Genomic DNA, 13852 nt, shown 5'->3' with positions numbered 1-13852 from the left:
CCTCTGTCCAAGAAAGAAAGCAGTCACTTTATTGTAATAAGTAAGTAGATTACTAAAACATGGCCTCCCTTTAGCAAATCCATGCTGTCCATCAAAGATAATACCATTGTTGTCAACCCAACTCTGGATCCTAGTTCTCACAAGCTTCTCCAACAACTTAACCACAACACCTGACACACAGATAGGCCTATAGTTTGATGCTTGAGTTCGATCACCTCCTTTATGAAGTGGCACAATCTTGCCCTCCTTCCACTCCTTTGGAACTTGACCAAGTGCAAGACTCGTATTAAAGAAATATGTCAAGGCAGGTGTCAACTCCCTGGCACATTCCTTCAGAATACGCGGTGATATATTATCAAGTCTCACAGCCTTATTTACATCTAGTTTACTCAACTCCCCAAACACCTCTTGTTCACTTACAGTCAGTCTCTCCTCCCCATCATCAACTGCTCTCAATCTCTCCATGAAGTCACATTCACAAGTTGACATCTCCAATGTTGTGAAACCACAGACTTCTGAAAGGGTTCTTTCATTTTTGGGAAACAAGTCAAAGTTGCAAGGACTCATATCAAGTGAATATGGAGGATGTTCCAATACACCTTCCATTGCCACTTGTCTAGCATCTCTATCAACAATTTGCAACACATGACACTGTTGGGCAACAAACACGCAAATGGTGCTCCAGAAATCATTGAGAGTACTGTTTGTTAACAGTTTAGTAATAGTTTTGGGCCATTTGTTGGATTGCCTCTTCAGTTCAGGCTCATAAGCCCTTGTCCAAATTTCATCAGTGGCTACAATATGATTCAGAAATGCATCTCCTTCATTTTCATACTGTTACAGATGGAGGCCAGCAACTGCATACCTGTGCCATTTTTGCATCTCAGTCAAGTGATGCGGAACCCAATGAGCTGAAATTTTGCACATATCAAGTTTCTCTTTTAGAATATGCCAAACACTTTGGTGGTCTATCCCACTTTCCTGGGCCAACTGGCATACAGTCCATTGCCAATCAACTGTAAGGAGTCCCCAAAAGCTCAACATGTTCATTTGAAATGGTGGGGCATCCTACATGCCAATTATCATCCAGGAACTTGCCAAACATGAAATGCACTGACTCATCTGGTATGGTAGGGCACTATCACTTCCCTAAGACCATGAAAACAGTTGCTCACAGTTTTACTTCATGCAACCTGAACCTTGATCCAGGATTATTGTTTTAATCTTGTGAACATACTTAGTTTTGCACCCTTTAACTACTTTTCCACATAAGGACACTTGTCAGAATGGACTGTGTCACTTTGTGCACATATACAGTACCTACAACTAGTAACTCTATTTATCAAGAGTGACATTTAAATTACCAACTACCTTCTCCTGATAGTGTTGTCACCACTTTATTTACAACCCTCGTAGACCCCAAGATGTTTGCAGAAGGAATTCTTGTCTTTAGGAAAAATTCAGTAAACCTTGTATAGTCAAAATGGGCTTGAAAGCTACCCTTATATTTTATTTTTCTTTACAATTTATACTCATTGGTTGAAAGTCTGTATTCAATGCACTGGTTATGTTGAGCACATTCATAAAAGGGATTTAGATATTCTTTTGGGGATAGCTAAGCAGATTGTATGATCATAATGTCTAGGATTAAACCACATAAATCTAAAAGACTGATGGAATTGATGTTCTGGCTACAAGTGGAGTACATCACTATGGAAAGTAATTTGCATTTAATTCTCTAATTGATAAACTAACAAAAATGATAAAAAGCAACAAATTCTAAAAATGTAACAAAGAAACATGTACACATTGAAATATTTAAAACTGTTTTTGATAACTTACATGTCTTTTTGATAATCTGCATCAACAAATGAAGAATTGTTTTCTTGAATTTTAATGCGCTTTTCCAGAGCCATCACTGTAAAGATCGATAAAAATGTAAATCTTTGTATAAAATCTGAAGAACCAAATTTTGATAATTATTTCTTTATAACATGTTTCATATGAAGGAAAAAAAGTATAACTCAAGATGTTATTTTAATTTCTAAGAAATTTATAGTACAGTATTATTAGAAATATACATGTGAATTATTTAACAAACATGAGATGGCTAGATACAAATTATTCCCCTTCTAGTGGACACTAAAATTTACTGAAAACAAATGTACTAATCTTTACTATCTTTCTCTGAGTACCTTAACCATATTGCCCTCATAACTTAATTTGGCATTTTATTTTAAGAATTAGTATAGACTGAGTGGCTACTATAGTATCTACCTACACAAACTTATCCTTAAATAAGATTATAATTATTTATAAATTATTACATTGATGGAATTTGGTTATACTGATTGCAAATGTGTGCCCACAAGGGTTGGTCGATTGGTAGAGCCTCTGCTACTAATGGCTCACAAAACGTTAAGCAAGTTTGAGCGTAGTTAGTAGTTAGAAGGGGCCAATCATTCGATGCTGTTGGCACATTCTCCCTCGATGAGTCTTTGGACTCCCTGGAGGTGTCACATAATAATAATAATAATAATAATAATATCCATAAACAATATGTAACAGAGGCCACATGATGGTTGAGAATTTTAACTAGATCTATTATGTCATCAGACGATGTGACTGTGAATGTGATGTCTCATCTTCCTCCAGGGGTCAGAATGATTATGAGGTTGTAGTAGTCATAAGAGAAATTCTGTAAGAGAAAGGATATATGAGAACTATCAGACTGGTGATCACAAATAACTCAGAAGACAACTAGGAACTATAGTACGGAAAGGGAGATCAGGCAGAAAGAAGACATGCTACTTAGGCATTGATCAACAGATATTTAAATGCAACAATGTCGACATGTATTCCAAGCATGAAAAGACTAAATAAGGTAGGATAAAATAAATGAATGAATAGATTCAGCATACAATAAGGGAATGATGATAGAAGGTGAATTACGTCCATGCAAAGTGGAAATGTGAGATGTAAATAGTGGCAATGGTTTTGAGTCAGTATGATGTGAGGTGGAGGTTGACAGGAACAGATACTCATTTGGATGCTGCTATAGGCCAAGGATTGTGGTCAGTGAAGATGAAGAAATATATAAGCAACTTGGGTTAGTGAACAAGGGAAGAATGACTATTATGGGTGAATTTAATTACAGCAGTATAGGTTAGAATGAAGAGATAGAATTTGGGATTAAGGAAAATGAATTTCCTGAGTTCTTGAGAAATAACCATCTCAGACTACGTAAAGGAGGGTACACAATGATTGAGAGTTTTAGATCTGATCATTTCATCACAGGATGTTATTGTGAGTGAGGTTTGCACTTCCTTCCAGTTGGTGAGTGATCATCACGTGGGTTGTGACTAGCCATACGAAGTCTTCTGTGAGGAAAGGATATATGCAGAATAACATGGCTGGTGATTATGAAAAACTTAGGAGACAACTTGGAGCTATATCATAGAATGAGGTGTTAAGTGAGCAGGAGATAAATTCTGCATGGGAATTGAACAAAAGATATTTAACAACACTGATGTGCGTGTGTATTCCGAAGGTCAAAAGATTGAATAACGTAGGTCAAATGGATGAATAAAGGGATTAAGTGTGACATTTGGAAGAAGAGGATACTATGGAGGCAGCATAAGATGAATAATGGTTACAATCAATTGCATGAATATAAAGAGTATGCCAGGAAGGTGACTCAGTTGGTAAGGACAACAAAACTACAGAATGAGCAGAAATTAGCAAATCAGGCCAATGAAAACCTTAGAGGTATTTTAGACAAATGTGGCAAGTAGAAGAGAAAATGATTATGGTAAGATGATGTTAATAGATGAAAATGGTAGAGTGGTAAGTGCTGCAGAAGACATTGTTGAGTTATTCAGTGAACAATTTCCATCCTCATCAGAGTGAAATCGTGAAAAACTGAAGTGTATAGGACATAAGAGAGGATAGCTTAATTGTGAGTGAGTAGTAGGTATATGAGGAAATAAATAAGCTTGATGTCAATAAGATGGCAGGATTTGATGACATATCACCACTTGTCTTAAGGGAATGTTCCAGGGAATTCGCTTAAGAATTTCTCTGTAATTATAAGACTTATTAATAAGTCTTATAATGACAGAGGTACCAAGAGATTGGAAAGAAGGTAAAATAGTTAAATAAAGTGAAAGAAATGGAATTGGATAACACACTAATTAGTTGGATTGGTGATTAGATGTCAGATAGGTATCAGAAAGTTGTATATTGAGGAGGGTCCCTAGTGGTGTGCCACAGGGGTCTGTATTGGGGCCATTATTGTTCAATTTGTATATTAACATTATTGGGATTGGTTTAACTGGTGATATGCAACTGTTTGTAGATGATACAAAATTGGGGAGCATATTGCAGAGTACAAGCAGATTTGTGTCCATTACAGAAGGACTTGAATAGATTGTATGAGTGGGCAACAGCATAGAACAAACAAAGTTTGCGCCTGAAAGTATCTTCAGGACTGGGGTAAGTTGGTACCTTACCACCTTACCCCAGTCCTGAAGATACTTTCAGGCGCAAACTTTGTTTGCTCACACTTGGATAAAGGATTAAACTAATTTTAATTTTAACAGTATAGAACTTCCAGTTTAATGTTACAAAGTGTACAGTTTTGAAATTTGGTAAGCAACAATGGGATGCAAAGTATGGACTTGGTGGGGAAACTTTAAAGGAATTAGAAGAGATGAGAGTGGTGAGACGAGATCTGGGAGTGGTGGTGGAGGACAAGGACCTGAATTTCATGGGCCACATGCACAAGACATGAAGTCTTCACATTGGATAATGGGAATAATGCAGAGGACTCTGATGTGCAGAAATAAATAAGTGATGATTCTACTGTATAAGGCCTTGATCAGGCCTGATATGAATTATTGTGCACAAATTTTGTCACAAGGTTTTCGTGATGATGAGGATATGTTAGAAAGGGTGCAGAGAAGATTCACAAAGATGATTCAATGGTCTTTGGAATGTAGAGTATGAAGACGGATTGAAAGAATGTAACTTGCAAACTCTCATGAATAGGAAGAGGAGGAGGGATGATATGATTGAGACATATAAGTTAGTCAAGAGTTGTTATGAGGTTGACATGAAAGAAATCTTTCATAGAATATGAATGGGGGGGGGGGGTAGAACAAGAGGCGATCCCTGGAAACTGTATAATGATGGTGTGAGCAGAGAAGTGAGGAGTAGGTTCTTTGCACGGAGAGTAGTTGGTGAGTAGAATGCATTGCCTGAGTATGTTGTGAATGTAGACACACTGAATCAGTTTAACGCATGGCTGAATGAGCTCTGTCTGTGATAGTGAGTACTAATCATGATGAGTCTCCGCCTGCATGGAGATCAGATATTAATAATAATAATAATAAGAAGAAGAGAATAAAAAGCATTAGCAGATTTTTTTGATTGTTTAACTTCAATGTTAATTACACTGGGAGGGGCTTATCTAAAGATGTGCAGCTGTTTGCTGATGACACAATATTATTATTATTATTACTGTATGGGCACCTCCATGGAGTCCGAAGACTCATCATGGAAGCCCCAACTTTCTAACCTTTCCTTGAACCCATTAATAGACAAAGCACTCACAAATGACTCTGGCAAACCCATTCCGCTCATTCACAAGCAAAAAAATCTAGTCCTCATACCCTTACTAACCACAACTTTATTCAACTTCCAGGGATGACCCCTTGTTCTGGTCCCTCTAGCCAAGTGCTGAAACGTTTTTCTTGCATCAATCCTATAACACCTTCCAGTAACTTAATTATTTCTATCACATCCCCTCTTTTTCTCCTATCAACTTCTGCAATCTGCACACCCTCAATGTATCCTCATAGGGAACATTCCACAGACCACTTACCATCTTTGTTGCTAGCCTCTGAATCTTCTCCTCGGCTTCCTTATCCCCAAGAAAACCTGGAAACCAGACTTGAGCACAATAATCAAGATGTGGACATATTAAGGCCTTATAAAGTGGAATAACAACCTTCTTATCTGTACATGTTAATGTGCTCTTCAACAGGCCAAGTAATTATTATTATTATGTAACACCTCCAGGGAGTCCAAAGACTCATTGAAGGAAGGCACCTACTCTACAACTCTCTGTTTCCGCCAACTACAACTACACCTATGACATCTACTGCCGATCACCACCACTAGCATTTCCACAGACAATCAATCACAAACATCCATGCCCATGGCAGGATTCGAATCCGCAGCCTTTTGGACTGGAGAGCAGATACGCTAACCACTTGGCCTACCAGGCCAGCAGTAATCTTATGGGCTACCTTAGCAATATGTCCTCTAAACTTTAACTCTCTGTCTACCACTACTCCTAAATGTCTAGCTTCATCTATTTTCTGGAGTACAGTGCCATCCATGTGATACACAGCTTGTAATCTATTTATCTCAAAATGCATAACTCTACATTTCTCCACATTAAATATTGAGAAGAACTATGAGAAGTAGGGCAAATATTGTTGGTTTGCAGTAGAATCTCAACAGATAATGAGAGTGAACAAGTAAGTGAGCTATCAGTTTATTGTTGCAAAGTGCATGGTCTTGAAATTTGGTAATAAAATTTGGAATGCTAAGTATACAATCAATGGAAAAATTTTGAAATTTTGAAGGAGGTGGAAGAGATGAGAGATCTGGATGTGATGGTGGACAGGTCCCTGAAGTTAAGGGGTCACATTACTAAAATTGGAATTGCCATGCAGAAGCAGATGTTATGTTTTCCTGATATAAGGCTTTGATCAGTTCACAATATTTTGCACAGATTTGGTCACCTGGTTTACAAGGATATGAGGATGTACTGGAGAGATTCCAAAGAGGGTTTACTAAGTTAGCGTCAGGTCTATGGAATGTCAGATACGAGGAGAGATTGAGGAGATGAAAGTTGCAGAGCCTTGTGAATAGAATGAGAAGCCATATGATTGAGACAAATAATTTGGTGATACTTCATCAAATAATACTTCTTCTTCTTATGGCTCTACAGCCCAAATCGAGCCCTGGCTTACTGGATATGTTGCCTCCAACCGTGTCTGTCTAAAACTTTTCTTCTTCAGTTTAGACACTATCATATGATGCTGCTATCTTGACTACAATATGATGTCCATCCATCGTGTTCTAGGTTTCCCTTTGTCTTTTATCAATAATTTTACTATTGACTGTCTTCAAAAGAATGCTGTCATTTTCCATATGAAAAACATGTCCTACCCACTGCAACATTTTTGAACTTGATTACCTTGATATTGTGGGTTCTTTATAAAGTTGATATCAGTCATTGTTGTATCTGATTCTCCAGAGAAGATTTTCCTTTCAAAAGCTGAAATCAAATTCTCCATTCTTGCTGTAAATATCCCAGTTGCACATCCATAGGTAACAACTGGATGAGTTATCGATTTATATAATTTTACTTTAGTCTACCAAAGAATATCTGTTGAACTGAATACACATGAAAGAATAGAAAGCCTGATTACCCCTCTTTATTCAATTCTACACTTTTATCATCTAATTTGGTTGGCTAGTCATCATTACTCCATAATATTTAAATAGTTCCACTTTTCCAATTTCAAGATTCCCAATTTTAACACTTGTATCAGTTAACTGAATCTGCCTGGTTTGGTCATTATTTTGGTTTTCTAGTGATTAATTGAGATTTTTGCCTTTGTACAACAGAACTATCACATCTTTCCATTCCTGTGATATTTTCCTGAGCTTAGATTCAAGTTATATAAACATGTCACATGCCTAGCCAATTCAGCTGAATATACCTTTAGCATATGTGCAGCTCTTCCATCTGTCCCTATTCATGAATTCTTATCCAGGTTAGATAAACAGGCCTTCAGCCTCATTCTCATGCACCTCTATCTCTTCATCCAATGTAGTAGTAGTAGTAGTAGTAGTACTATGCACAATGTTACACACACCTAATTGATATATCCTAGCAAACTGAGTATGCATTAATTGAACATCATCAGTTTCTGATGCAAGAGCACACCATCTGCATTCAATAAAATTATTCTTCAACATTCGTTCTTTCTATTAGCCAGACTGCTGGCCGAGTGGTTAGCGTATCCGCATTCTAGCCCAAGGTTGCAGGTTCGAATCCTGCCATGGGCATGGATGTTTGTGATTGTCTTTGGAAATACTAGTGGTGGTGGTCGGTGGGAAATGGCATCGGTGTAGTTGCCATCAGTTGGTGGATTGAGCAGCGAAGGCAGAGTTGTGTAGCAGGTGCCCTCCCTCTCTCGATGAGTCTTTGCACTCCCTGGAGGTGTCTAATAATAATAATATTACTTGTAGCATATTCTCTTATGCACAAGTAAAAGAATTAGGGTCTTATTTTCACAATATTCTTTCCACATCATCTTATTATGGATCTCTTATAAAGCTGCACATCTATTACAGCTGCACATCTTATAAAGCTCCACATTTATTTTACTCATGCTATATTTGGTCTTTGCACTTGAGGAATACATTTAGATACTGCCTCATTTAAGCACTTTTTCAAAAGATATTCCCCCATGCATTGATGATATCTTTCCTGTTCAGTAAGTGATACCAGGGAACAAAGATAGTATTCTCCTGATATAACATTTGGTGGTGAGTGGATCCATAAGGAGTACAAAGTGCAGGCTGAGAAAGTTGACGAGCATTATAAAGAAAGAAAAGGTAAAGTATGAGAGGAGATTGGCTGGTCAGGCCAAGGTTAACTCAAAGAAATGTTTCCACTATATGCCAAGCAAGAGAAAGAATAATTATGGCAGGTTGACGCTGGCAGATAGTCATGGCAGCAAATAAGAGTCGCAAAAAATATCGTGGAATTATTGAACAAGCACTTTATCAGCATATATCATACTGATATAAATGATGTGGTGCAATATATAGAAGGGAGGCAAGTGTTAGGAGAACAGGAAGTGAAAGAATCAGAGGTGGATCACGTGTTGGTTGAGTTAGATGTTAATAAGGCTGTGGGAATGGATGACATAACACCATGTATTCTTAAGGAATGTGCACTACAATTGACTATGCCCTTGATCTGGTTATTTAATGAAAGTTTTGCACTGGGCAGGGTTCCTAAGGAATGGAAAGAAGGCAAAATAGTGCCACTCTACAAGCATGATTCTAGGACAGAAGTCTCCAATTATAGACCAGTCTGTATAACTGCAGTTGTGGTCAAGGTGTTGGAGAGATTGATTACAAATAGAATACAGGATTGAGTCAATGGACATAGTAATCTTTACGATGGTCAGCATGGATTTGTAAAGGGTAGGTCCTGTTTCAGCAATTTACTTGCATTTTACAATAGGGTAACAAGTGTGTGTTAGATAAGGAAGAATCATATACAGTGATATTCTTGGACTTTGCAAAAGCTTTTGATAGATTACCACATAAGTTGGTGTAAAAGCTGCAGAGGATGGGAATAGATAGTATATTGATTAGATGGATTGGAGATTGGCTCTCTGAAAATAACATTGTCTCAAAAGAGGATTGTAACCAGTGGTATATCCCAGGATTCTGTTCTTGTGCCCCCTACTGTTTAACTTGTTTGTAAATATCATGTGGACTGAATGGGGATCTTCAGTTGTTTGCTGATGATGCAAAGTTGGGAAGAATTATAAGTAGCATTGCTGATGTTAATTCCCTTCAGAAAGATTTGAATAAACTTTTGATTTGGATAAAGGAGTGGGGTAGTAGTTTTAATATCAATAAGTGCAAGGTGTTGCATTTTGGAGTACAGAAATATAAGGCTGTGTACTATATCACTGGCACCATACTGCAGGAAATGGATGAGATTAGAGATTTGGAAGTAATGGTTGACAGTATTATTATTACTATTATATGACACCTCCAAGGAGTCCAAAGACTCATCGAGGGAAGGCAGTAACTCTATAACTCTCCGTCTCCACCACTTCATCAACAACACCAAACCGCTACTACTATCATTAGTCTACACCAATGCCATCTACTGCCCACCACCACCACCACCACTAGTACTTTTTTTGTCTATAAAGACTGAAGGTTAGAGAGCATATTGCTAGTGTTGCAAAGGCTACACATTGTAGTGCTGCTATGATAAGAAGTACGCTAACATGTAGGGATAAGGAAGTGGTTGTGCCACTGTACAAAGCACTGGTCAGACCATACTTGGACTACTGTGCTCAAATCTGGTTGCCTGGTTTTTCAGTGTGATGCAGAGACATTGGAGAGGATCCAGAGACGAGTGACTAAGACAATATCAGGACTTTGGAATGCTGGCTATGGAGAAAGAGAGGTTGAAGAAATGTGGATTTCAGAGGCTGGTGGATAGGAGGAAAAGAGGTGTATGACAGAGACATTTAAGTTAGTGAGAGAATTTTATCAGATTAATCCAGATGAGATTAAGGCAAGAGGGGAAAAATCAGAGATCATCCCTGTAAGTTATGTAAGAGTGTGGTGAAGAGGAGATAAGATGTAGATTTTTTACATGGAGAATTGTCAGTGAACGCATTACCAGAATGTGTTGTTAATGCAAGGAGTATTAAGGATTTTAAAATTCAGTATGATAAATTTGTTGTCAGTTGAATGAACCTTCCATGATGTCTTTCACCCTCTCTGCAATAATAATAATAATAATTTCCAACTTCGTAGCTCAGCATGTAATTTGACCTAATTCTATTTATATCACAACATCTATATAATTAGGTACTGCTCAAGAAAGTATGCCATAATCACTGTCACCAACTGGTGGCAAAATAGTAATATTTTTAATTGAGACCTGTTTTGATGCTATGATCAAATCTAGCTCTCTTTGACTTCCAGTTCCATTTTTCACAAGCTGCTTGAGAAAGCTGTCTTGCAAAAACTCGATAAATTTTTCTTCATTCTTATCATGAGATTTCTTTTCTACTCAATCAATGTTTGGATAATGTAAGTCACCCATAATGGTTACTTGTTTAGTACTCAGAGCAATTTGGCAGTGCATTTCATCATCCCCCAGCAACTGAACCACCAGAACTCTAGCAACACCTAACCATATATTTCATCCTGTTAACCTCCACTTTATAACAGATAGCCTGAAATATACTGCAACATGAGGGGGTATTATTACTATTATTGCTTTCATGCATTTCTATCCTAACTGGACTAAACTCATCTGATATCACTACTTGTACTACCTCTCTTCCCCCATCCCTTCTGTTTCTTCCTTTATACTCAATCCCAGTTACAATGTCTGACTCTGATAGCCAGGTTTCACTAATGCCAACAATCTTAGGCTATAAGATATTCACTAAAGCAATAAATAATTCAATTCAGTTCAATTCAATTTAAATTCAACTAAAAAATGGAAATAATTCAGTAATATAATTAATTAGTTCAAGCTGCTTAAATACTTCATTTGAATAACACTATTATATTTTGTGTTAACAGCTACATGTGCAATGAGAGCAATCTAGGAATTTTAAATAAAATATGGATACTTCCTATCTTACTCTCATATTTCTACTGACACACTATGGGAATCCATTAGCTAAAGAAAAACAATGTTTTTATTACTTTTTTTTTTTTGAAAAGTCATTTAATTTTTTTTTTTCTGTGAGCAATATCAATTTTAAAGATTGCATCTAATTTATTATATACTATGTAATACAAATTAATTATGGTGTTTATAATTAATAAATGAAATTACACGATAATATATATATTTATATATATTATGGTGTATATATATTTACATACATACCCATTTCCTCCAAATCAGAAAGATTGGTTTTGATGTTTAAAGCTAATTCATACAATGCAGGATTACCTAAAAAAACATAAAGAAAGAATCAATTAGAGGAAACCGCTTTGAAATATATCTATTGATAATATTCAGAATGAAATTATTATCAAAATATATACAATAAAATAATAAAATTAGAAGAAGAATGTTCTCTCTGTTAACAATGTCATGACTTTTTTTTTTTTTTTTTTTTTTTTTGCAAGAAGAGTTCAAAATAAGCTTACAAGTTTCAAAACATAATGAGTGAATTGCCATTTTAATGCTGCCAATCTGGCATGAATGCTGGGATCTTAATTTTCAATCATGTTGATGTTTATTTGAAAAAAAAACAAAAAACATGAAATATTAGTGAGTTATATTAATTTTTTTATTCATTATGTAATTTACATATATAGCCAGTTAATTATGGAAAAAAACAAATGTCAAAAGCTAATAATTAACTAACTAACTAAATGTGGTTAGTGTATCCACTCTCCAGCCAAAAGGCTGCATGTTCGAATCCCGTTTGTGACTGTCTGTGAAAATACTAGTGGTGGTGGACAGTAGGTGGCATTGGTGTAGATGATGTGGTTTGCTGTAGTTTGGTGGATTGAATGGTGGAGAGTTGTAGAATAGGTGTATTACTATTATTAGTAATTACTTATTATACGCCTATTAGTAAATATTATACACCTACTATTATCAGTAGGTGTATAATATTACTAAACAAATATTTGGCCTTGGTCACCAAGGCATCTCTTCATGGCCACAAAAAAATATTGAGCACAATTCACACAGGCACACTAGAAGGAAGGCAAACGCAACTAACTGTAAAAGGTAAGCTCCTACAAGTCCTAACCAATAAAATGTATTATATACTATGGGCTCTATGGGTGAAGTGATAAACACTTGCTGAAAGTCACAAAATTATAATAGTCTCCCAGGCTTTGGGCAATGTAATGGAGCTGATTTTGTTTAAGTTGGAGAAATGTAGTGCTGTAGCAGATTCCAGAAATAGTCTTTTTGATTTGAATTATTTCTGTATAAAAGGGGAGGTCCCCCCCACCTATTAGAATTGGTGATTTGTATCCATGGTCATCCACTCAAGAACGATTGTAGTGCAGACAAAGAATATATTTTTGGTGTTCTATATGACAGATACTGGCAGTTTTTCCCATTTGTCCACAAAGTATTTTGGCTTGCAGGAGCAAGAGATACTGTAGACCCAAGATAGTCAAGATGGTGGAGAGGATCTTTAGGTGAGCAGATAAGAGTAGCTAATTTTTGGTAAAGCCTAAATGATGTGCCTGGAATGTAAATTTTTTGGTAAAGCCTAAATGATGTGCCTGATGTGCCTGGAATGTAAAGAATAGCAATGGATTTTTTGTGTTTTGGATTTGAGGGAGGGGAGGAGTTGGCAGATGGGATGAGAGCTCTGTTGATTTTGTTAAGGGGGAAGCTGTTGGCTGCAGACCACATTAGCCTCTCCACTGAATTCAATCCCAAATGTGACTGATTTACATGGAGAGAATAATATGGTCTGAGCAGATGGTTCTGGCTCTGCTAAAGTTAAGGCATTGTGTGGCCAAATGGAAAACATGTCAGTCAATGTAGTTAATCATATTGTGGGTTTGAGAGGGGCAGAATTTAGGGCCATGTTTTCAAAAGGTTCCATGTAAAGACTGGAAAGGGGAAGTTGGGAGAGTGAGAAGCCTATAGCTGTGCCTTCAATCTACTTCTAGATTATACCCTGCCAGGTAAACAGCCAGAATACACGGTGAAAGGGTATCCCCTCAAGATGATTAGCTTGCTTAACCTCTAAGGTTATTTGCTGCAAGTGCCAACTTCTTCCATTTCTTTGTGTCTTGAGCTCTTTTACTCCAGTCCAGGATTCCTCTCAGCTAAGTCTTTTTGGATGTTATCCTTCCAGTGCTGCCATGGTCTTTCCATCAGGTTTCATCCTGAACTTGTTTAGTCATTCTCTTCTCACCCATTCTTTCCACATGTCCAAGCCATCTCAATCTGAAAGCTCTGATTTTATCAGCTAGAAGTGGGGATCTATAAAGTTCATACAGTTCT

The 13852-nt window shown here is 36.9% G+C and overlaps 1 protein-coding gene across 3 annotated transcripts in view; it reads right to left on the bottom strand.

Moving 5' to 3' along the window:
* The window catches only part of LOC150092169 (uncharacterized), a 300320-nt gene that overhangs the window by 75250 nt on the left and 211218 nt on the right, over positions 1–13852 (bottom strand). For all 3 annotated transcript variants that reach the window (XM_090415233.1, XM_090415231.1, XM_090415232.1), the window contains exons 13-14: positions 11753–11818; positions 1843–1918 (exon numbers count right to left, since the gene is read on the bottom strand). In XM_090415233.1, the coding sequence (XP_090271359.1) occupies positions 1843–1918; positions 11753–11818 (142 nt within the window). The remainder of the gene's footprint in view (positions 1–1842; positions 1919–11752; positions 11819–13852) is intronic.

The sequence above is a fragment of the Typopeltis vanoorti genome, unplaced genomic scaffold, assembly GCF_054136105.1.
Source record: "Typopeltis vanoorti isolate ZY-2024b unplaced genomic scaffold, IOZ_Tvanoo_1.0 HiC_scaffold_24, whole genome shotgun sequence".
Lineage (NCBI taxonomy): Eukaryota > Metazoa > Arthropoda > Arachnida > Uropygi > Thelyphonidae > Typopeltis > Typopeltis vanoorti.
The sequence above is the reverse complement of the archived record's forward strand: the minus strand, read 5'-3'. Positions and strand labels throughout refer to the sequence as shown.